This window comes from Opisthocomus hoazin, chromosome 26 (genome assembly GCF_030867145.1).
Source record: "Opisthocomus hoazin isolate bOpiHoa1 chromosome 26, bOpiHoa1.hap1, whole genome shotgun sequence".
NCBI lineage: Eukaryota > Metazoa > Chordata > Aves > Opisthocomiformes > Opisthocomidae > Opisthocomus > Opisthocomus hoazin.
Window position 1 is genome coordinate 8,619,227 of NC_134439.1, and position 24,399 is coordinate 8,643,625.

The window sequence follows — 24,399 nt, forward strand, 5'->3', positions numbered from 1 at the left end:
CGGGGAGAGCACTGTCGCGGGCCGGCGGGCGAGCTCGCTGCTGCCGGCCGGAGGGGGGTGGCTGGGGGACGCGGAGCTCCAGGGCGTGGGACAGCAGAATCGGGGTGAAGGTGGGGGAAGCGGGGGCAGCGCGTGCTCTACGCACCGGGGAAGGCCGAGCCTCGCCCAGCGCTGCCTTCTCTCGGTGCAGTCAGACTCAGCCCCGCCTGGAAGTGTGTATGAAACGTTTACAAGGGTTCCAGAAAGGTGTACAAAAAAGGTAAGAGCCACACTCGCGTCCCTTCCCGGGGAGGCACCCACCCCACCAGCACCCCCACCGCCCTCGGCTGCCCGGCCGCGCTCCGCCCAGGGCAGAAGAGCCCCCGGCAGCCAGGAGAGGGGGAGCAGAAACCCCGAGTGCCCGACGCACCTTCACGCTCCGGCCGAGGCAGTCCTGAGGTTACATCCGCGCCGTGTGCCCGGAGAGAGCCTGGCAGAGGGAAACGCTCCTCGCTGGGGCCACAGCGGCTGCAGACCAACCACCCAGCAAGCGGCAGCGCCCGGGGCTGCTCCCTCGCCGTGGTGGACCCCGAGCGTCTCGTCCACCAATGCCCAGGGAGATTCCTACAGCCGCGAGCGAGCGGAGGAGCGGTTCCCTGCATGGCCCCAGCGAGCAGGGCCAGCGGGGAGGGGGAAGGACAGACAGACGGCGGGCAGGGCTGGGGCCAGCCCTCACGCTGCGGTAGCACGTTCACATGGGGTAGTTGAGAACAACATCTTGCTTGGCCAGCTCCAGCAACATGGGGTCATCGAAGAACTTGCTGATGCTCACGTCCTCGCTCAAGCCCTGCCGGGTAACCGCAAAGGCAGAGGTTAGTGCTCCGCCGGCGCTCCCACAGCCATCGTGGCAGAGATCCCACCAGAACGCCCTGGTGTCCCACAGCAAGACCCATTTTTGGGCTCCAGAGGCGGCAGAATTTGCAGGGGGTCAAGCGTTGCTCAGCAGCTTGAAGACACCCAACAGCCTCTCACGGAGCTGCAAGTGTGTGGTGGCTGCTGCTGAGCACACCTACGGCTCACCCCCCTCCCCGAGGGGAGCCCCGTTCCCTCCGCGCCCTCTGGGGTCCCAGGAGCCCCTCCAACCCCTCTGTCCAGCCACTAAATGTCATCAGCGACCTGGACGAAGGGACAGAGGGTACCCTCAGCAAGTCTCCTGATGACACCAAACTGGGAGGAGTGGTGGACACACCAGCAGGCTGTGCTGCCATCCAGCGAGACCTGGACAGGCTGGAGAGTTGGGCAGAGGAACCTGATGAGGTTCAACAAAGCCAAATGCAGGGTCCTGCACCTGGGGAGGAACAACCCCAGGCACCAGGACAGGCTGGGGCTGAGCTGCTGGAGAGCAGCTCTGCGGAGAGGGACTGGGAGTGCTGGGGGACGACAGGGTGACCATGAGCCAGCAGCGTGCCCTGGGTGCCAAGAAAGCCAATGGGATCCTGGGGTGCATGAGGAGGAGTGTGGGCAGCAGGGCGAGGGAGGTTCTCCTTCCCCTCTACACTGCCCTGGTGAGGCCCCATCTGCAGTGCTGTGTCCAGTGCTGGGCTCCCCAGTTCAAGAAAGATGAGGAGCTGCTGGAGAGAGTCCAGCGGAGGGCTACGAGGATGAGGAGGGGACTGGAACATCTCTCCTACGAGGAGAGGCTGAGGGAGCTGGGCTTGTTCAGCCTGGAGAAGAGAAGGCTGAGAGGGGACCTTAGAAATGCCTCTAAATATCTGCAGGGTGGGGGTCAGGAGGACGGGGCCAGACTCTGTTCAGTGGTGCCCAGCGACAGGACAAGGGGCAATGGGCACAAACTGGAGCAGAGGAAGCTCCAGCTGAACCCGAGGAAGAACTTCTTCCCTCTGAGGGTGCCGGAGCCCTGGCCCAGGCTGCCCAGGGAGGCTGTGGAGTCTCCTTCTCTGGAGATATTCCAGCCCCGCCTGGCCGCGGTGCTGTGCCCCCTGCTCTGGGTGACCCTGCTTGGGCAGGGGGTAGGGCTGGGTGACCCCAGAGGGCCCTGCCAGCCCCTGCCGTGCTGGGATTCTGTAAACCAGCACAGAAACCAGCTGCTGCTTTTTCCGCAGGACAAACCGGCTAAACCAGGGCACCCAGGGGTCAGACGGGCTGGGGAGGGAGCAAGGCCAGCGGGTGCTGCAGAACCCACTTTTGGCTGGAGTCGCTGCCAGATGAGTCGCTCATGGGACCATCCCAGGCAGCTTGAGGGATCAAGAGCAAGCAAGTCCCGAGGCACAAAGGACATTGGTCCACTCTGGGAACACAGAGGGGACGCGGCATGCCCAAGGGACCACACTAGAGCAGCTCAGCTGCTGGTACAGACGGACAGAGGGACGCTACGGGGATTACTCCCAGACGTACCTTCCTACGCCTGGTCTTGATCATGAACTCCCTGGCCAGATGCGGCGCTGGCTGGGGCTCCAGGGGTCGGATCACGATGCTCTTGTCCAAGGGGTCACCAGGCACAATCTGAAACACAGGGCCAGGGCGTGGGAGCGATGCTGGTGGCTGGTTCAGCCTCCAGGAGAGCCTGAACTGCAACTGGGAAACACCCCCAGGCCCTGTGGACACCCCCGGCCTTGGAGCGACAGCCCCAACACCCCATCTGTTCTCCTGGCACAGAACTGTCACGTCACCACTGGGGATCACTCCTCCGAGACGTTGCTAATACGGTGCTGATAACCCAAGCCAAGAACACGTCCCACCTCTCTCACTTGCTGGTGTACTCCGAGGCCTCTAAAAACCTGCCAGCCAGAGCAACCCACGCGGGTCCCGGGCAGCACAGCCCTCTCCAGAAACCAGGCACGAGTATTCTGTGCAGAGCCAAGCCTCGGGCTTTTACATCTTGACCTTTCCGCCAGCTCCCGGGGCTCAGACGGCTGCTGCTGCTCCCACACGTAGCTGTGCACCTCGCAGGGTCACAGTGGCAGCTCCCACAAGACTCGATTTGCCCCAGACAGCAAAGCAGCCAGAGGACAGTATTTCATCCAAACCTTCTCTGCCATAGGTTTAAAAAGCCTTCTCCAAGAGGCAAACCCAAAGCGTGGCAACCCAGGTCTCACGGCAGTCCAACAAGCGCAAGCCCTGCTCCCAGCCCCCTGCTCCCCACGCTGCAGAGCGCCAAGCGCACCCAAGCAGCTTCCCTTCTCCCGGGTGAGGGAGAAGTCCCTCTCTCCAGGCACTGAAGGACCTTTACGCTCCGCAAGCAGCAGCATTCAGCGCTCCCTCGATAGGGCAAAGGGTGATGTGACTCGGAACAAAGCTGCTGGCTCCTTGCAGACACTCAGCGGCCAGGGAACAAAGCCTCCCCAGCTCGAGATCCTTTGAGGATGCTCCCCAGAGCAGCTGTCCCGCCGCCCTGCGCGAGCCGTGGCACTGGGCTCTACTGGGAGCACCGACCCGGTGCCCGAGCCTGCCAGGGCCCTCTCCCCTGCCTCGCCGGGGCATGGACTCACCTGCCAGTGGTGGAAGACCGAGAGCGAGAAGGCTTGTCCCTGCGTGTGGGTCCTCAAGTCTGTCTCAAACCCGAAGGAATCAATGGCTGGGATGAAGGCTTTGATGGTGTAGAGAGGGGAGCCGGGGATCGGAGCATCTTGCGTCACGTGGCCTCTGCCAACACATCAAAAGATTAGTCTTCCTGTCTGTCACAGAACCACAGAACGGTTTGGGTCGGAAGGGACCTTATGGACCTTCTCGTTCCACCCCCCTGCCAGCGGCAGGGACCCCTCCCACCAGCCCAGGGTGCTCCCAGCCCCGTCCAGCCTGGCCTTGAGCACTGCCAGGGAGGGGGCAGCCACAGCTCCTCTGGGCAGCCCGGCCCAGGGCCTCTCCACCCTCAGAGTAAAACATTTCTGCCCAATGTCCGATCTAAACCTGCCCTCTGTCAGTTTAAAGCCGTTGCCCCTTGTCCGGTCACTGCACTCCCTGGCAAAGAGTCCCTCCCCATCTCTCCTGCAGGCCCCTTCAGGCACTGGCAGCTGCTCTAAGGTCTCCCCAGAGCCTTCTCTTCTCCAGGCTGGGCAACCCCGACTCCCTCACAGCCTGTCCTCGCAGCCGACGTGCGCCAGTGCCCTGACCGTCTTCGTGGCCTCCTCTGGACCCGCCCAACCAGGTCCATGCCTGTCTCACGCTGAGGGCCCCGCAGCTGAACACACCTCCTGGGGAGGTCTCATGTCCCGGTACATGTTCTCCTCTGACACTTGGCAAGGACCAGGCACAAACCAAAGGCTGCACATGACCCTGCGCATCCCCTCCCCACGCAGCACAGGGGCTGGGATCAGTCAAGGAAGCTTTCAGCTGTCATTTCATACAGATTTCACCCTCTCCCCTCGCTTTACAAGCGGTGCCAGGACCGTGAACGTCTCTAGCAACCCGGACCCCAAGCGAGCGGTTGCTGCTTTACGACAGCGAGGTGATGGCGGCTCACCTCCGCCTGGCCAGCACCGTGTACACCGCAGACACGCAGTCGGCAGGAGCCTGCACCTCCACGAAGTAGTAGGGCTCCATCAGGCGAGGGGTGGCCTGGGAGGAGAAAGGGACACAAGTCACTGAGCCTCCAGCAGCACCAACACAACTCGGTTCAAGTAAGAGCCAGGGACTGGCGTGCTCTGGTCAAACGCAGCGCCCGACTGGGGACGAAAGGGTCCCATGGCTGCCCAGACCAACGCCAAACAGTCACTGAAAGGAGCTGTTCTCCTCCTGGCCGTGAGTCACGCGCTTCCCTCTCCCCTACGCCCACCCTTCCCAGCGAGCCAAACAGTAGCAAAAAGGGGAGACAGAGCAGATGCACACAAGCTTGCAGCCAGACTGGAACGTGATTCTTGTAAAAGCCGTCTGCCAGCCCACAAGGGCGCTGGAAACGTTAATGGACGAGTGAGTCAGTTTAAGCCAACGTCCCTGGGGCAGACACTGCAGCACACGGGGCAACCTGCGCTCCTGGGAGCCCCCAGGAGCCGGCACAGCGCGAGGCTCCGGCTTTGTCACGCACAGCCGGTCCTCACCATCAGGAAAGCGGAATACACCACTCTCCGGGCCGTCGGGATGATCTGTCCTCCACCCCTGTGCAAGGGCTCCTGAGCAATCACAGCATCCAGGATCTTAAACTTCACGTTGCGGATCACTGAGGAAGGGCAGAAATGACAGCAAGTGACTCGAGGGGGCTGTTCTCTGCCGTACCAGCACCAGCTGTGCCTCCCCAGAGACCCTGAGCACGTAGCAAACACCCAAAGACCCAGGGCCACCAGAAGTTCTCCTAAATTTAATTCCAGCAGGGAAAGCATGACCACGTCCCAACCCTGTGTATCAAACACAAACGGTTCAGCAGGCTGTACTGCAGGGTGCCCAGCGCTCTGCACCTGAACTGTATGAGCAGAGCCAAGGTCTGGGGGAGCCAGCTTGCCAGCTGACAGGCCCTGGTTTGCAGGCAGGTGGCCAGCGCCAGGGCCTGGCTGGCATTTGCAGCCAGGAAAAAGGGGGAGGTTCTGTTATCGCCCTTGTCACCCACCCCCAGAGCTGTCCCCAGCTGCGGCGTGAGCAGGGGACTGGCCACTGAGGGACTGCACCACCAAAATCACTTAAATCCTTAGAGATGGAAGAATTGAACTGATCTTCTTAGCTCCACTCCTCCACAGGTCCTACTTACATTCGTCGCAGAGAGGCCCTTCCCTGGTCCCCCACTGAAACCCCTGCACAATGCTGTCCTTCACAGAGCCCAGCAGCGACTTGTCCACCTACAGACAGACAGACAGACCGACCGTTTCAGAGACCAAATCTGCGTCACAAGGCAGTCACAGACAGAGCCACTGCTTAAACGCCAGTTCCTAGAAAAGCAGCAATGTCCCTCTATGTCCCCAACATCCACCCCTCCCTCTCACAGCTCAGGAGCATCATCTTGAGTTTGGCATCTACAGCTACAAATTAAAAGAGTCCTTTGTATTTTGGTAATCCCAAAAGGGAGGACATTCAGTTGCACATTTTGAGGACGTTGGCCCCAATTGCAACGCCTGAAAAATAACAGGCGATTTGCTGGCCAGTGTAGGAGTATGGTGGAAGAAGCAGAGCACATAGAATCACAGAATCATTAAGGCTGGAAAAGACCTCTGAGATCAGCAAGTCCAACCGTCACCCCAACACCACCACGTCCTGAAGCACCACGTCTACACGTTTTTTGAACGCCTCCAGGGATGGCGACTGCACCACTGCCCTGGGCAGCCTGGTCCAGTGCTTGATCATTCTTTCAGTGAAGAAATTTTTCCTAATATCTGAGATCTGGCAAACCAACGAGCACTCTAACAGCATTAGGACCTTGCTGCAGGTTCTCGAAGGAGCAGGCACCTCTTGGCACCGCAGCACACGTGTCTCTCTGAAACATAACCCCCCTGCCTGTGTTTCTCACCTCTGAGGGCAGCGTATCGTCTACTAGGATGTTTGGGCCAGTGGCGTCCGGCCCAAAGGCCCAGATGGAACGGGCAGCCAGCAAATCCCAGTCGTATTTGGTCTGGAAGAATTCACCCAGCTTCTTTCTGATAGAAGAGGAGAAGAAACTTTAGGGAACAAGTATTTGACCTGCACTCACAACATACCTACAACTGTTTCTTTCTGGCATAAAAGGCTTCAGCTTTTTCCCTGGAGCAACCCTTCTGCTGGGCAGGGACACTCACGGACTACCTGGCAGCGTTATGGGACCCAGGACCCCTGCCTGGAGGCTGCTGGCTGATACTGGGCACCCTGCAGATCCCAGCGTTCCCTTTTTTCCCCAATTATTTGATTCTAGATGGATTCCTGCTCTCCCCAGATCGGTCATACCTGTTCCAGGTTATCTGGACCACTTCATTTTCAATGTCCTCTGCGAGCCCCTTCTCCAGAGGTTCAGCAATCATTGTGATCTTGTTCCTGGGAAGAGAGACACTTGCAATTAGTCCGCAGAATGATGGAAATGGGAGTAATTGGCAGGACCTCAGGGACTACGCACTGCCTCGAACACAGCTAGGGAGATGAAAACATCCGCGTCCTTCGCTGCTACTGTCCTGCTTGCAAAGGCAGCCCACGCGCTTAACAACTGCTCACCGCAGTCTGCTCGCCTCCAGACGCAGACTGCGAAGGGACAGGACTGCTCCACCCCTCCTGCCGGATGCCCAGCGCTCGTCCGCGCTGCAGAAGGGAGCCCGCGGGCCAGGCCATACGCCTCTGTCGAAGCCAGCGCTCACCGTGTCCGACACACGCGATGTCGCCTTGCAGAACCTCACCAACGCGAGTACCCTGCCTCCAGAGCAGGTCACTCCACACGCCCAGCACTTCAACGACTGACCTAACACCGGAACCTTTCCGTACGCAGAAATAAGGCTGCCAACCATGGAGAGAGTATACCAGAATAAAGGAGGGTAAGAAGAACCAGAAATCACAAGGGAACACAGGAAAGCCATCTCCAGCATACGACAGATCATGATTTCCCTGAAGATTCAGGCACTAAAATGTCCTGTGCTCCTAGATTTCATCCTGGTCACTCAGCCTATGTTCCCTCGCAGGCCTCCCTCTCTCAAACACGGCAACTCGTAAAGCACTGCTGGGGGAGGAAGATGAAACCACGCCATAATGCTCCAGTGCATCACTGGAGGGGAAAAAAAAAAAGTCCACTTCAAGATTAAGAATGGGTATGAGAAGACAAAGCTTTTGCTCATGAAACGCTTGGAGAGTTACTGAAGGCAGCACTGGGCTCTCTGGCACCTGCTCTAGGATCCCAACACATCTCCCAGTCTTGGAAGCACCACAGAACTGCAGAGGTGGTGTGAAATTCAGCTCAAAGAGAGGAGGACAGGGATCTGTCTTTATTCCCTCCATTCTGAGAGCTCCTACACAGCACAGCAACATCCCTGGGACTCCAGCGTGTCACTGAGGAGCTCAACAGAGCTGCTGCAGCAGCAGGCTGCCGACGCCGGCACGCGCCACTTGTCTGGGCAAGCGCCGCGGAGAACCGACCCCTCGGAGGGGAGGAAGCCAAGTCTCCAGCGAACCCCCCCAGCTGCCCGGCTCCAAGGCCCAGCTCGCCCACGGGCTCTTACTTCTTGTTGGGTGTCTCTGCAAAGCACTTGAGGGAGGACGTTTCCACCACCGTCTCGCAGAATGTCACCACGGGATCGGCGACCTGGAGTAACGACAGCACGTCTGCAAGGTTTTCAAGTACTTTTTTTGGTTTTAAAGGGACTTTGAAAACTTTGAACACCAACAAGAAAAATCTGGTTCATTTGCCAGTGTTTTAATCAGCGTTGCCAGAGGCCTGTGCAGGCAGCTTTACCAATTCTTCCATCCAAACAAGAGAGGAACGCTTAACCCTAATTCCAGGTACAAAAAATCATACCCGATTTATTTGATGCCAGCCAGGCACTGGCTGAAGTACAGCAACGGCTGGAAGGGGTCACGCATCCCTCTCCAGGTCGGTTTTCAGGCTCTCAGTCACACTGGTGTGACAGTCAGGCTGCAGGAGCTACTTCTGCATCCTAACAGTCCTTTTTTTTTTTGTTTCTTCTTTTAAAGGGACGTGACAAAATCCATGCTGTACATTTGGCTAGCTTTATTTTCCCATTCTTCTGAGACAGGGGGACAAAACCCCCTCCCCAGCTGCGAAAATCCCTCTCTCGCTTCCTCACCTTGATATCAATCTCTGAATACATCTTCCGCAGATCGTGCATCACACAGTCCAGGTAGAGCTCCCCCGTCCCCAGAATCACGTGCTCCCCCGACTCTTCCACCTGCAGGGTATGAGAGGCGTTCGACTGACAGCGTTACTGCTCACAGGCCCTCACCTTCCAGGCTCCTACACAAGCCCGAGGAAGTCTCAGCTTTAAATAAATTGGTTGGGATCAGAGCATCCCAAGGAAAGCTCCCACAGCCTCTTCCAGCAGACAGCGCTGATGCGCTCCGCAGAAAGCTGCCTCCCTGGCACAGCAAGGTGTGTGTTTTTCTGCTGGATTTATAGTTTCCTGCTATTTCCACATGATTTACGAGATCAACAGCAACAGCATGAAAAAAACCCACAACAAAAAACAACCCACAGTAAAAAAAATATTTAAGATCAGGCTACAAGGCAGCCCACAGCACGAGATGAAAACAACCACACAAACACCAGAAATACCTTAGTAGTAAGCGAGGGGTAACTCTTGTTGACTTTGCGGAGGCCATCCAACATTTTGGGGAGCTCCGAGGGGTTGACCGGCTCCACAGCTATTTTGATGACAGATGTGGTGTTGAACTTCAAAGGACGGAAGATCTGAGCCTGAAAGCAGACAAGGACAAAGAGCTGAAGCTCTGCATCGTTAGATGGCTGCTGGAGATAGCAGCTTCAAACCCCGTGCCTCTCTTTCCCTCAGTGGCTCTTGCGCCCTGGCAGACAAGGCTCCTTTGACCTCACCGCTCTCGGGATGCGCTCCATCCCCTGGAGCCCCTGTCAGGCTGAGCGATACCAGCTGGGCACGGTACCTCCTCATTGCCCCGAGGCTCCGTGACGGTTGCAGTCTTCACTATGGGCTGGTCCACTCCTTCTATCAGCACCCAGTTGCCAGCAGGAACCCGGTTTACCTCAATGTGATACCTAAAAAGGAGGGGAGCATCCCTGCAGCGCTCACTGCTGCCAGCCTCGGGGCCCCCGCAGCGCCGTCCTCCTCCCTGTCCTGGCAGCAACGGCTGCAGCCGACTCCTCCCCCAGGCACACACACTGCCGGAGCTTTCTGCACCTTGCAACCGAGATCCAGAGGCGTCCGACGGTGCAGATCTGGGAGTCCTCCTCATCTTCCAGGGTATAGTTTTCTCCAAGGACCTTCACAGGCTGCCCAGCGTGGATGGTACCACTGAGCACTCTGCCAAAGGCGTGGAACTGAACGCCGTCGTCCGTGCTGTACATTTTCGTCGTGTGACACATCAGCGGACCCTTCCCGTGAGAGACAGAGAGAGAGACATCAGCCTCTTTCAAAATGCAGTAAGAGACAGACACAGACCCGGTAGGACTTTTGGATACAAAGGGATTAATCAGCTAGAATCTAGAAATGCTTCTTTGGACTTGCCAAGTCCTTCTTTCCTTCCACTGGAACCCTCACATCTCCCTGCCCGGTATGGAGACCCCTGGAACGACTTTGGCGGAATTTTCTGGAGCTCCCCTCCCTCCACTTGTGGAGCAGTAAACAGTGGTTGGGACAAAGCCATGAGAAGAAATGTCACCTGCCGGCCTGCAAAGCAGCTCAGGGCAGAGCACTCGAGCCTCCCCAGACCCCAGCTCTCAGTCCCATCAGGTCACTCCACAGCCGGTGATCTGGCGACAGCCACCACTGCGCAGTTTTACGTGGGTAACCACAACTCTTTAAAACAAACATTTTCTCTCCAGACATTAGAACAGTCACAGGCAAATTCCTCAGTAGCTGCTGGGTGGCGTTGGTGGCTCGAGACAACTCTGAACGACAGCTCAGCACAAGCTGTTTGAGGAGGAAGGCTTCTGCAAGGCTTGGATACGAAAGGTGCTGACTAACTAAGGTAGGGTTATTTTTATCAGTATACTTCAGTTCTCTCAGAGCTTGGAGAGAGAATCAAACTTCAAGAAAAAGGGACAAAAAGGCAACAAAAGGACACAAAATCACCCCGCAGTTCCCACATGCTCTGAAGTCCTGACCTAGCCCTGTTCTTCTCTGAACACTGTCAAACAATTCTCTTTCTCGAGGGCTGCCCTGGCAGGCAGCTGAAGTTTCACAGAGTGAAGAGATTTGTTTTGGTATCGGATGAGAGGTTTCAAAATGCTGGAAGTCAAATCTGTGCAGATGGCTGCCTAGGAGGCAGCTGCCCTGTCAAGGCAGTGAAAGGAGGGCGTGTTTGCCACGCTCCTGGACACTCGGAGCAAAGCAGAAGAGTTTCCTTACGTCGGGGTCGCATTCACTCATGGCCTCCCCTAGGTCAGAGTCCACACCACCAGTGTAGGTATGCTCGATCTTCGTCTTGGCTCCCACCTTCGGGGAGGGGATGTGCTGCACACACATGTCCACAAAGCCTGGAAAAGTAATAATACTTCATGAGAACACGATGAAGCAGTGCAGAGGAAAGAAACGGACACCAAGAAACACAAGGCAAAGCCATTCTGACTGCAGCGCACCCACAGCAACGGGGAAGATGTGAGCAGTGTCTCAAGCTGTCCTTTGGGCAAGTGGTTTAATATTTTATATTTGGAAAGCTGAGAAGGGATCTGTGCAAGTGAGCACTCCGTGGCGGTAATTCAGCCCTTAACGCTGCAGATGTGAGACCAGGTAACTGGGAAGACAAACAGCATTTACCTGTGAATTCCCCGAAGAACTTCTTGCAGACCAGCCGCAGGAGGGGCCGAATGTTCAACTTCAATTCCTCCTTGGTCAGGTGGATGCCAAGTTCATCCAGAGTCCTGGGCAAGGTCGTGTCCACGTCCCCCACCACCTGCAAGACAACAGGCACCACCCTCAGCTCTGCTGCTGGGGGTCCAAGCCAGCAGCTCCCAAGAGCAGCTTCACGCACCAGCCATCACCCGCAGGGCTCTTGACCTGCTCAGGTTCAGAGCTCGCAGGAGAACCGGCTGGCTGGCTCAAATGATCACTCGGCTGCCTGAGGAAAGGCAGCTCTATGCAAACACAGGGTTATATTTGCAATGAGCAGCTGTTCAGGAGTTGCACACCATTGCTCTGCACCCCGAAATCCAGAAATCTGTGAAAATCACGCTGCGCAACAGGACAGGCGAGTCCCGCAGGCACCAGCCACCACCCGGCTGCTCCCATCCGGGCCTATGGGAAGGAGAACGAACCCCCACATACCTGAGCCAAGATCTTGTACAGGGGCTCCAGAATGAACTCCACAAAACTGCGCTGGGAACTGCTCGTTGGGGCCTTTTTAGTGAACTTGCGGCTGTTGGGGGACAAAGCAGAGACATGAGGAGCAAGCACTCTGCAGCCTGCAATCACCTCTACTGCAAACACAGCCTCTGCTCTCCCCAGGCTATCCTCTGCTCCCTCCCCACCTCCCTGGGAAGCAGCCACGGACACAGGGGTCACGCTTACCCCAGAGGAAAGCCAGAAGAGGCTCTCTGCTCCCGCTTAGGGGAATCAGCAGGACCACATGGATTCACACCAAGCAGGAGGCCTGACTCAACCCTCCCCAGATACTACTCCATCACAGGACAACTCAGGTTGGAAGGGACCTTGGATGGTCATCTAGTCCACGTTTTACAGGGAAAGGAGGGAAAAAACAGAAATAACCCAACAGATGTTTAAATACGCTTCTTACGTCTTTGGGTTGAAGTAGATGTCACCCCAAAGCCGCTTTGCAAACTCCTGGTAATTGATGTCTCCTAAAGGAAAAAAGCAAATGGCAAAAGTCTCTCAGAGGACACTGTATTTTTCATATCCTGAAAATCTTTGGGTTTTAGCTGTTAAAACAACCCTGGGGATTTGATGTAGCGGGCCGACGCTGGTGAGTGAACGCATGGTCCCAATTCTGAATAAATGATTAAGCCCTGACACCAGCAGCCCAGGCACACCGTGTGTTCACTGCCTTGCTTCTCAGGAACGTTTCAACTCTCTCAATTACACACAAGGTTGGAGCTGAGAAGAGCTGGCCTGCCAGACACCGCGCTGCAGGAACCCAGCTACATCTGCTTCATCTTCCAAACGTTAACGCTGCACCCCGACGCGGCAGTGCCAAGGTGCTGGGATGGCTCACGCCCCATCTGCCCGCAGGCTTATCGCAAGCATTTTCTGCCTTGCTGCACATCTCCAGGTTCCTTTCTCCTTCTCAGCTGATGCACTAAGCGCACAGCCAAATACCCAAGTGCTGAAGGAACCACGTAGTGCTTGGCTGTCATGGTAGATTTACAAATAATACGACAGCAGTGATAATTTACAGCAGTTTCCAAACAAGCTTTTGCTGTGGGCAGATGTGCAAGCATAAGAAATTTCATGGTGGCTGCGGTTTTGACAGTTAAACTCCTATAACTCATGTTAGTTGAAGTGTGGTGGCTGCACATAAAATCCCTGGTGGCCCCAATCGAATATTCCTGACTTCAAGCACCCACTCAGCTCACGTCTGCCCTGCACAGCTGACATCTCCCACCGACTGTGCCTGCATCTTTATCAGTCCCCCAGAGAAGGGGCATCATCCTAGCAGGCATTGAGTTAACGCTGGGACGCACAGGGAGCTCATTTATTTCTCCAAACTCCCGAGGACACACGATGGTCCTGACACATCAGTCCCTGACCTCCACAACTTCATCCTCCCCCAGGCTAACTTCTTTGCAAGAGCCAGGCCAGCTGCTTCACAACATCCTTCTTCCCCTGCTCACGGCTCCTACAGATCACCCCGAACTCCCCAGCGCGAGACTTCAAAACTCCCGCTGGACAGCTGGCTAACGCAACCACAAGGCCCACTTCTACAAGTGGCAGATTGCCTTGAGTGGGCACCTGGGGAACAGAAAATTAAATCAAAGCCAGAAAGAGACTTTCTTAAAAAAGAAAGAGGGCAAGAGTGCAAAACCTTGTGGGCCAAGCTTGTGCCTGGCTGCAGCTGAGTCTCAGACTCTGGAGGCTTCTGCGAAAAGGCAGGCAGAACTTAACTGCTTCACCTCTGAGCTGTTCTGGCACGGAGGCAAAGCACAGCACGTACGCTCGCCTTCAACTGCCATAGCAGGGCTTGTTTTTTCTGCTTCAGGGTATGTATAAAATATTGGCTTCTGACTCAAGAAACATTTATCAGGAGAAACTATCTAGCTAAAACCAAATTAGAACTGTATTTTTGGTTTTTACCACCCAGGGCTCAGATCTGCAGGAACTCTCAGCTCCTAGATATTCAAGAGCGCATATTCTGGCCATATTAGTGCAGTGAAAGCCAAAGCTGACTGGCTTAGAAAGCCTCAACAAAACAGGTTAGGAAAAGAGATGTTAAAGTGTACAAGGTTGCTGGATAATCCTCACCATATGTGTCTGCATAAATCTTTGCAAAAGATCCCAGCGTGAAGCAGATGCTGTACTGTGAACTGGAGAAACACACGTTCCCCAGAAGGGGAGACAGAACGAGGTTCTCATCGGTGGAATACATGCTGAGAGGAGACAGTTTTTAGAGACAAGAAAAAAAATAAAATAAAATCAGTGTTATGAACCAAGGAAGACACTTCAGTCCACTTCCCACACCAAACAGCAGTAAGTGACAGGCAAGGATTCCACACTGCCAAACAGCGTCTTACAACGGGCTGCAGCGTGCTTGCCATCGGAATTTCAGGGTCAGTATCATTTTACGACTACAGATTTCAAAGTGTGCAAAGAAATATTTAAAGGTCTAGAACTAAAAAGTTGCCAGCACAAGCGCTTTGTATTTTTTGTCAGGTACAGTTTTTCTTTCCCTAAAAAAAGGCAGCCAAGTTGGTCAACCAAGCAAGAGAAAAGCTAATACAAGGCAAACAATGTGGGGACAGAACTGCATTGAAACAGTTCTAATGAGTTCACAAGCACGCTAGTCAGGGTAAATTACCCTGCTCCGAGCTGCTCGATGCCAGCAGCAACCGAGCAGAGTGCAAGTGAGCTCGTGTGCAAATTCAGCCTGGGGTTATACAGGCTACGGTGCAGCTGCACACAAGCTGCAGGGAAGGACGCTGTTAGGAAATCACCCAGATGTGGAAGAACCCCCAGAAACGATGCACTGCTACTTCGAAAGCTAGAGACGACAGCCCTCCCTTCTCTGGGCAGGGTTTGGCAAGGAGACTGGACCACAGCAATATCAGATCTCTGTCTAGGCGGCGAGACAGTGAGTTCTATTAGCTTTGTAACAAAAGTTTAGGGGCTCTGAGACATCTCAGCCTACAATTCGGGACACAGCCTGGACCATCTCTGTGTATTGGAGGCATCTGAGAGCACAGAAGTTCCCCACTCTGGTCGTATCTCCACTTCCCCTACTTTTTAATGGGGGAAAAGGAGCTGATCCCACGAAGCTTGTCAGAATTCAGGCAGGACTGACCCTTCCTGTATAATCCAATATACTGGCTGAGATGAATTTCTAAGTTCTTCCTGCCCCATTTTCTACAACTCAACACATCCAAACCACTGAGTTTTTAGGCATACACAGGGCTCGCAGAGAAAAGCGCCTGTAACGGAACAGGGACAGCATCACCCCCAAACCCCCTACCTGATCAGACCGTTCACTTCGTCCACGATGTGTCGGAGTTTGTAATACGCATCCGTCGGGGGCAATTTCAGCTCCAGGATCAGCCGATCTATCTTGTTGATGCACACGGTCACCGCCAGCCTTTCCTGCACCGCATGCTTGATCAGCCTCTCCGTGTTCAGCATCACCTGCAGGGAGCAACGACCGCAAACACCCCTAGCGCAAGCCCTCCACAAAATGCTGCCTAGGGCACGACAGGCAAAGCAGCGACCCTTACACGCAGGGCTGCAAGCCTGTAGAAAAGCCCAAGCTCAGCCACCAGCCATCAGCTTCTCTTCCTGAAACTCGGAAGTCGGTGCTAACCCAAGCGAATTCCATGAAGCCTACCCCTCGGACATCTCCAGTACAAGTAAGCTGCTCCATTTTAGATATCGTGGGGATGGAGATGCGAACAAGTTAGATAATCAGCCTGCAGGTCACAGGCATCACGTCAGCCCTGGACACAGAAGCCAGAGGCTTGACTCCCTGCTTTGCCTGGAAAACACTCGCGCTTCCCAAACTGCCCTCCAAAACCCCCCGAGCGTGGAAAGCTAAACCCACCCCCGGCCTTCACGCTGAGGCAGGATCAAAGCCTCCAGAGGCAGAGATTTTGAAGTTAACCCCCAGGAGAAGGTGGCACTCACCCCCTCAGCCGCATCAATGAAAAGTACAACGCCATCCGAAATACGAAGGCCAGCCGTCACCTCGTCAGAAAAATTGACGTGACCTTCAAAAATACAAAATGTTAGCGAGAACTGGAGGAAGCCCTGACACCAGCAGCGCAGAGGGTGGAAAGCCGTCCTTCTGCTCTGCAGCTCGCTCCGGTCACTGGTACCCAGCGAGGCAGAACACAGACGGCTTCCTCCTCAGACAGGGACCCGGGAGCAGTTGCCACAGCTCCATATAGGGATTCACTACAGCTTTAATGCTATTTTTTAAGAATAAACACAACAACTCATTTAGCAGGCACTTTTCCTCACATTTGTTACTGTTTTTCTCACAGTTCTGTGCAAGTACTTCAGGAAAAGGAGGAAGATTACTTCTCACCAAAGAACAACAGATGCCTCTCCCTCCAGTCTCCTCCTGCGCTCTAACCTCCCTCATCTTGAGCTGTAACTCAACAGATGTGTCCCAAGACCCTCTTTCCTAAAGTTTGGCCTTGGTTTCTTACAAGAAGTTGCTCCGTGATTATGTTCCCCCCGCAGGAGCTTGTGAGAGGCTCGAGGGAACTTGCTGAGTCTCGCTGTGGGGCAACAGCATTTGAGGAAAGCACGGTCCCCACTGGGTATGGTGAAACCTGGAAAACCCAGCTCTACATGTGCTTCTGGTATACTTGAGTGAAACACATTTTCAGCCTGATTAGCCCTCAATTAAGCCAGCTAATCAGAAACACAAGCCCAACTGAAAGCCAGCTGCACAGTCATTACTGCTGGAAGTGATTTCAGAAGAATGAACTTAGCTAAAGGCTCAGGACTAGGTTGGAACCATCTATAAACAACACAAAACAAAACCTGGGTCTCCGTCCGTAAAACCAAGCTTCCCAGGGTTTCAGCGCGCCTAAGCGGCGTTTCCAGATGAATCAGTGAGGTTTCAGACAGATTCTTCCTTTGTTTTTCTGAGAGCCACCGCTACCCAATCCCACCGCAACCCAACACAAAAGCCCTTTGAAGGCCCTCGTTAGCCACCCCTGCACATGTTTTCACCGCTCTGCTCCCGTCAACAGCCCTATCCAGAGGACCAGAGGGGTTTATTAACGCGAGAAACCTTGGTTCACATGATCGTGTGCCTGCTCCACGCAGCAAGCTGCCTTCAGCTAAGCGCATCCCAGAATCGTCAGGATTACACAGTCACCTGGAGTGTCGATGATGTTGAAGAGAAAAGACTTTCCTTTGGTGTCCGGCAGAACAATAGTCACTGGTGTGCTCTTGATCCCTACTCCCCTCTGCAAGACAGGAAACCAGAATTATCAGTTAAAAGAAAAAAAATACATCACCCTGTGAAGATGTAAAAGATGACCAAAGAAAAATCAGAAGGATGGAAAGAATAAATATCCATCCAGGACATGTTGCTACTTCCCGGGAGGGAGGAACAACCTCAGATTGCCGCAGTATCCATCCCAGTTGCTCCATCTGTACTGGCTCAGACTGGTGAGCGGCCACTGCCCAACCCATGCCTCTTTCCAGCTGAGGAAGTACAATATGCAACACCAGGGACAGAAGGCACGTTGTTCTGTGCTTTTGTCTTTCTGCTGCTATCAGCTTGTATCTCAAAGCACAGGATTTGATCACCCAGAGTATGAAGTGGAGCACTACAATGAAGAGAAAGAAATGCTTCATAGGGTTGTTCTGGTCATGACAATATTTAGCAAGTAGGACAAAATAAGACTCCCATTCACGCCCAACCACATGGAGTCAGCGCACCCAGCTCACAGTTCCCACCAGAGGAAACCATGGAGAAATACATTTATTCTGAAATCATAGCTTTTCTCCTCATCCACCCTTCAATCTCCTTCCCTCAGAGAAAATAAGTTACCCATATGCTGGGACAACTCCGCTATACATTTCCAACATCACACAGGTTATCATCTCAGATAAATAAAATCATACATGGAAGTGAGGGTCCCAAGAAATCGAAGAAAGTTGGACCAGGGGTCTTACAAACAAACACGAGAAAAACACGAGGCAAACACGAGAAGCAGGTAATTTCACTGATAAAGAAAATTATCAAAATATGGAACCCACAAAAAGATGTTAAAATGGAAGAGGAAAGTGCCTACAGTAAGTAACTGTGAGTAGAGCATGAGACAACCGGATGAAATTCACTGCCTGTTCTACAAGACTCACTCACCTCTTGCTCTGTGAACAATATATCAGTGTAGCAAAGCTGCAAAGACAAAACAAAAGCCAATGCATCACATTTTGGTATCAAATGTTAAGTTTGAAGCAGAACACAGTAACTCCTTACACATGGTTAAGGTGGCAAGTAAGGGACAGAGATAAAATTAGGCCTGAGCTCCGGCTTTCCAATCCTATGTTCTACTCACAGAATCAGGGGGTGGCAGGGACCTCTGGGGTCACCCAGCCCAGCCCCCTGCCCAAGCAGGGTCACCCAGAGCAGGCTGCACAGCACCGCGGCCAGGCGGGGCTGGAATATCTCCAGAGAAGGAGACTCCACAGCCTCCCTGGGCAGCCTGGGCCAGGGCTCCGGCACCCTCAGAGGGAAGAAGTTCTTCCTCGGGTTCAGCTGGAGCTTCCTCTGCTTCAGTTTGTGCCCGTTGCCCCTTGTCCTGTCGCTGGGCACCACTGAAAAGAGTCTGGCCCCGTCCTCCTGACCCCCACCCTGCAGATATTTAGAGGCATTTCTAAGGTCCCCTCTCAGCCTTCTCTTCTCCAGGCTGAACAAGCCCAGCTCCCTCAGCCTCTCCTCGTAGGAGAGATGCTCCAGTCCCCTCCTCATCCTCGTAGCCCTCCGCTGGACTCTCTCCAGTAGCTCCTCATCTTTCTTGAACTGGGGAGCCCAGCACTGGACACAGCACTGCAGATGGGGCCTCACCAGGGCAGAGTAGAGGGGAAGGAGAACCTCCCTGACCTGCTGGCCACACTCCTCCTCATGCACCCCAGGATCCCATTGGCCTTCTGGGCACCCAGGGCACGCTGCTGGCTCATGGTCACCCTGTCGTCCCCCAGCACTCCCAGTCCCTCTCCGCAGAGCTGCTCCCAGCAGCTCAGCCCCAGCCTGTACTGGTGCCTGGGGTTGCTCCTCCCCAGGGGCAGGACCCTGCCCTTGCCCTTGTTGAACCTCATCAGGTTCCTCTGCCCAACTCTCCAGCCTGTCCAGGTCACGCTGAATGGCAGCACAGCCTGCCGGTGTGTCCACCACTCCTCCCAGTTTGGTGTCAGCAGGAGACTTGCTGAGGGTACCCTCTAACTCTTCATCCAGGCCATTGATGAAGAAGTTGAACAAGGCTGGGCCCAGTACTGACCTCCAGGGCACACCACCAGTTCCCGGCCTCCAACCAGACTCAGCACCGCTGATGCCAGCCCTCTGAGTTCTGCCATTCAGCCAGTTCTCAATCCACCTCACCGACCACTCCTCCAGCCCACACTGCCTGAGCTTCCCCAGGAGGATGTGATGGGAGACAGCATCGAAAGCCTCGCTGAAGACAAGGTAGACAACATCCACGGCTCTCCCCTCATCCACCCAGCGGTCACGCCATCATAGAAACTAAATCACTTTTTCCCCACGTACAGTCAATGCTCCCTCCCAGTGCACAAGCCAAGCCGTGTTCCTGGGGGCAGGAACACACCACAAGCTCACTTACGTCCTGGTCATAGCGCTTCCGGATTTCTGGGTGCGTCTGTTCTATCAGGCAGTCAACAAAACACGTCTGAAAAATATCAGACCATAAGAGAAAGGAGGTGACTGCGTTCAGCCAGGTAAATACAAGCACAATCCCATCCCTCCAGCAGCAGTGCAGAGAAAGCCGGGCACGTTCTTACCTCTGCGTGGCTGAAAGAAAACCTACAAATAACTGCATTAGCAAGAGGAGCAGAAAGAGCCTGCTGCTGCAGAGGTCGAGGGGGCAAGCGCCGCGGTGAAAGTAAGCAGCGAAGAGATCAATACTACTGCCTGACACACGCCGGACTCACGCTACCTTGCCGTGGTGAAGGTGCCCGCACAGAGTCACATTTCGAATTAGCTCCGAGTTGTCCATCAGATCTGCCAGGAAACTGGAGGAACGAAACACAAAAGACTGTTGGAGGCTTCTGCTGTGTCTAAGAAAAGCAGGTGCCATTTCAGCTACACTTTCTCTCCAAGGTGCCCCCTGAATCCTCTCCAAACTTTCCTTCTGCCAGTGCCCTGCGGAGGCAGAATCCCACTTTCCAGATGGGGAGGACAAGAGAGTTGGAGTCCTAGACAGATGGCAGTGGGTGGGAGGATATGGAGCTGGTAAAGCTGCCAGCGATGGAATATTATTGAATATTTTTCTTCTCTTCTAGTCAGTATTAGAGCAAAAGTCACATCCATGTACTCAGATGATGAAATACTTCCACTCAAATAGTGGCAGGCAGTCAAGTAAATCACAGAGCTGGGCAACAAGCACCCCACGCAGATTTAAAAGGTGGCCACGGGGCTCCGCAGACCATTAATTATGATTTTCAGGTCTTAAAACAGTGACGTTCCCAGGGACTCAAGGAAACAGTAACGGAATGTAAATCTTTTCAGAATAAGCCGTTGAGCTGGGTATTGACAGGCCAGTCACTTCGGCACGGACCCTGGACAAAATATAATTGAGATCCTCAATTACCAACCCCCCTAAAAAATAATGGGAGGCTGCAAAACCAGTATCCATTGCTATGGGTCTGCACAAAATAAGTGCTGTCAGATAATCGCCTTTTTGAAATGACTTTCATTTTCACTGATGCAGTAGACTTCCTAACGTACAATATTTTGATTAAGAGCTAAAAAATACAAAAATCAATAATAATACTGATTAAAAGCTTGCTTATTGGTCTTAAAACAAGGCTAAATGGGAAATCAATACCAAGCTTGCAGGTTTCTGGTGAAGTCCCACAGGGACTTTCTCTTGGCCCCATCCTGACCATTTATATCAACAGTCAGGACGAAGAGGAATTCATCACAGACGGAACGAGCAGAGGACACGGGGATCAGCAAAGCGGTAGATAATGACGAGTGCAGGCCATTGACTAAGAGCAGAGTGGACTGCTCAGGCAAAGAAGGCCCAGCCAGCTCCTTGGTTTACACCTGGCTGTATCACCAATCTCCCCGGCCAGCGAAGACGGCCACACTGACAGCGTCGGGGGACAGCCCCGAAAAGCAGCCGTTCCGAGCAGGTCCCGGGTATCCACATAACCAACGACCGAATACAAACTCCAGTGAAATTTTGCTGCTGGAAAATAAGCAGCTCCTTAACGATACGCAGAGGGACTGCTCACGCTGGGTTCTGTTCGACACACAGGGAAGTGCTGCTCCGCCTGCATCTGGTCTGGGACCTGCACTTGAAGGCGACTATTAAAAATTGGGAGAAGCTGTGACTAGCCGTGAAATGGCGCATGGAAAGATGAGCCTAAGGAGACACTCACGCAGCTCAATCTGTTCATCCTCAAACAGAAGACAACACACAGAAACACGACAGGCGCGAGGACAGAGCCCCTCCACCCATCGACACAACGCAGACGCTGATGCTCAGACTGCGTTTCTAATAGAGACGGTAAACAACTGCTTTCACTCCCCACCAAAGCTGCGTCAGATGCTACACCTCAAATTTCAAATTTGTTTAGATTTGTTCCCAGGAGGTTTTCTCCCAGCCCTGGTGTCCCAGGGGCTGCTTTGCGGGGTACAACCAGCAGACACCACCCAGCGCAGCAGAAGGGCAGCTCAGCCGCAGGGTTACGCTCACCTACACACAACTTTGCACACAACCAGCAGCATAAAAATTCCCCCCGTTTAATCCCCATCTGTCCTGGAGGAGTTATTTGAGACAGCAGTAGGCCAAGGGTCACTGGGATCAACCCAAAATGTCCCAGGACAAGGTGTGCCACACGCTGACTGTAGAAATATTGCTCAAGCCAGTCAAGAAAACTTGCTTTCAGCAAACCTGCACCGCAAGGGTTTCTGATTATCAAGCCTTCTGTCAGCTGTCAAGGCGAGATTTACATTCCAGTGTCAGAAAATGATGCACTATGCTGCATTATGCAGAGGGAAAAATATCTGTAAAATGGGTAGTCTTGTAGTTTCTTCCCCTTCTTTTTGGTTCAAAATCTGGGAAATGGCTGCACTCAGTTCTGTCGCTGGTGTCAGTAAGAAACAAAGCCAGTGCCCCCCAAAATCCACCTCCTCCCCATAGCACCCACCACTCTGCCCCCCCTCCATTGCCTGTAAACAACGAGTGAGGAAATCGCAGCACAGATGGCTTGATCCAGCGTACACGCTGACAACCCCTACAGATCACTTACTCCATCTCATAGACAGTGACCGGTAACGTCTGTTCCATCAGAGAGAACTTCTTGGTTTTCACAGGTTTAATAATAGGCTCTGAAAACAAGAGAAAGAACAATAAAACACTGTTAGCAGAGACCCTGAACACAGCAGGCTCAGCAACGGCCGCAGGGAACGGGACTTTCACAGACAAAAATCAGATTTTCCAGCTGACAGATTCTTTTAGCTTTCTATAAAAGCAGTTGGACGTAGGTCCCTTCCAACCAAACTATTCCACTCTAGAAGGATCAAACGAGATGACCTAAACACATTCTTATTTCCCCTTCAGCATCTCTCCAGTGTCTGCCGATACCCGTGCTTCAAAAGACAGTTTGCTTGGCGTTTATAACGATCCAGAGTGCCAAAAGCTGCGCACCACTAGACATACACGAGTCTCCGCGTTCCTGGGGCTGAGAGGGAATTCGAAAGGGGCATAAAACCGACGGGGAGAACAGAAGGCAATATTCTTTTCCCTTTTCCAGGGGTCCATTCAGAGTCTTCCCCTCCCTCCACACCCAACTCGCTGCTTCCTCACCACTTACCAGTGAGAGGCTGCGTGTCTTCCTCTTGCACTATCGTCTCGACTTCGGGCCCATAGACCTCCTCGGCGGTGGGATAGTATTTCTTGTCCTCATGCAGCACCACCTCCATCCCAGGGTGGTCCTCGTCATGGTCCCCCATATCGTCATCATCGTCATCATCCTCGAGCTGCAACCAACGCTCGCCTTTAGCTGCTGCTGGCACCACAGCGCTTTGCAGACACCAATCACCCCAGAAGGTACGGGCTCGGCGTCACATGGCGAAAGAAAGCTACAAACCCAGCCAGGGAACCACCAGCGTGGCCCCGGCACCTCGCATTCAGCTGCAGAGCAGCTTGTTGAGGTGCCCTCAGTCAGCAACACACCCCTCCCCGCCGTGGTGCAGCGGGGCAGCTCAGAAACGAACACCAAGAGCTCTCGCAGCGGCTGCCGCCCCTCGCTCGCAGCCACACAGAACCACGTGCGTGCACAGCCACCACTGCCAGTCGAACCGCACGAACGGGAGACGACACGGGGCTCCCTTGGCTCTCCGACGCGGCACAGCCGCCTCTGCTGTCCTCCCTGCCCTCGGCGCTCTCCTCTCATGTCCCTGGAGTCTTGCTCTGCCTTCACCGCTGAAGAATCGAGCTCCTCGCAACACTGCTGCGGCGTTAGCGTGTCACTAACAGCCTGAAGACCTCACTGAACGGACACGGATTCTCCATTTGATCGAACACAAATTAAAAAAGCCAAACAGAGCCTGAGCTATGGATGCTCCCGGTTCTAACCGTGATTCAAGCAGAAACTTTGTCTTTCTCTTTGTGACAGGAACCAGAGGGCAGCTTTTCGAATCACAGAATTATTAAGGTTGGAAAAGACCTCTAAGATGATCCATCAAGTCCACCCGTCACCCCAACCCCACTGTCCCTGCTAAACCCTGCCCTGAAGTGCCTCGTCTCCACGTTCTTTGGACACCTCCAGGGATGGGGACTCCCCCACTGCCCTGGGCAGCTGAACCCTTTAAAACCCAAACCCGCTCTGATCCTCAGGGCTCAAATCCCCTCACCCCAGCACCCCAGCCCGCCACGGGAAAGGACCCCCGGCACCACCGGCTGCTCAGCGCCCGCTCCCGCGGGGGTGCGGGGCAAGGCCAACCCCCTCCCCCGCTCACCTCGTCCAGGTCCTTGGACTCGCGGCCCAACTCGTCATCGTCGTCGTCCGAGTCCAGCTCGGGCCCGATGTAGTTCCCGAACTCGTCGTACAGGTCGGTGTCCATGCTGGGGGCGGGGAGGGAGTCGGAGGAGGCTGCGGGCTCTGCCCCGCGCACCCGCGGCTTCCTGCCCCGGCCACCCACCGCCCCGGGGCTCCCGGCCCGGCCCGGCCCGGCCCGGCCCGCCCCGTGCGCGACCCCCCCGGGCCCGCCCGCCCCTCACCAGAGCCCTGCACCGCCCGGGGGACCCCGGCCCGCCCGCCGAGCGCCCTCCCCGGCCCCCCGGGCCTACCCCGGGGCTACCCCGTGCCTGGGCCTACCCCTACCCCGGCCCCCGGGCCTGCCCCGGCCCCACGCTCACCCGCCGCGCTGCCCTCGCCGCCGACACGGCTCCGGAAAGCCCCCGGGCTGCCCGCGCCGCCTGTCGCGACGGAGCCCTGCGCGCCCGCCGTCAGC

General features: G+C 54.7%; 1 protein-coding gene across 2 annotated transcripts; it reads right to left on the reverse strand.

The window, feature by feature from the left end:
• Positions 1-223: 223 nt before the first annotated feature.
• On the reverse strand, positions 224-24,399 carry EFTUD2 (elongation factor Tu GTP binding domain containing 2). Of its 2 annotated transcripts, none has more exons than XM_075443844.1 (28): positions 24,305-24,399; positions 23,905-24,010; positions 22,758-22,923; positions 22,194-22,272; positions 19,871-19,946; positions 19,538-19,603; positions 18,064-18,099; positions 17,068-17,158; positions 15,861-15,943; positions 15,199-15,365; positions 13,995-14,119; positions 12,313-12,376; positions 11,844-11,934; positions 11,337-11,472; positions 10,929-11,056; positions 9,759-9,952; positions 9,505-9,616; positions 9,161-9,301; positions 8,676-8,777; positions 8,091-8,173; positions 6,838-6,924; positions 6,428-6,554; positions 5,675-5,762; positions 5,034-5,152; positions 4,460-4,554; positions 3,489-3,642; positions 2,395-2,502; positions 224-826 (listed from the first exon to the last, which is right to left on the reverse strand). In XM_075443844.1, the coding sequence occupies exons 2-28, from the start codon at positions 24,007-24,009 to the stop codon at positions 731-733; spliced, it is 2,919 nt and encodes a 972-aa protein (XP_075299959.1). In that variant the 5' UTR covers position 24,010; positions 24,305-24,399; the 3' UTR covers positions 224-730. The 2 variants fall into 2 exon arrangements, with proteins under 2 accessions (XP_075299959.1, XP_075299960.1); XM_075443845.1 differs by lacking the exon at positions 24,305-24,399 and adding an exon at positions 24,270-24,291.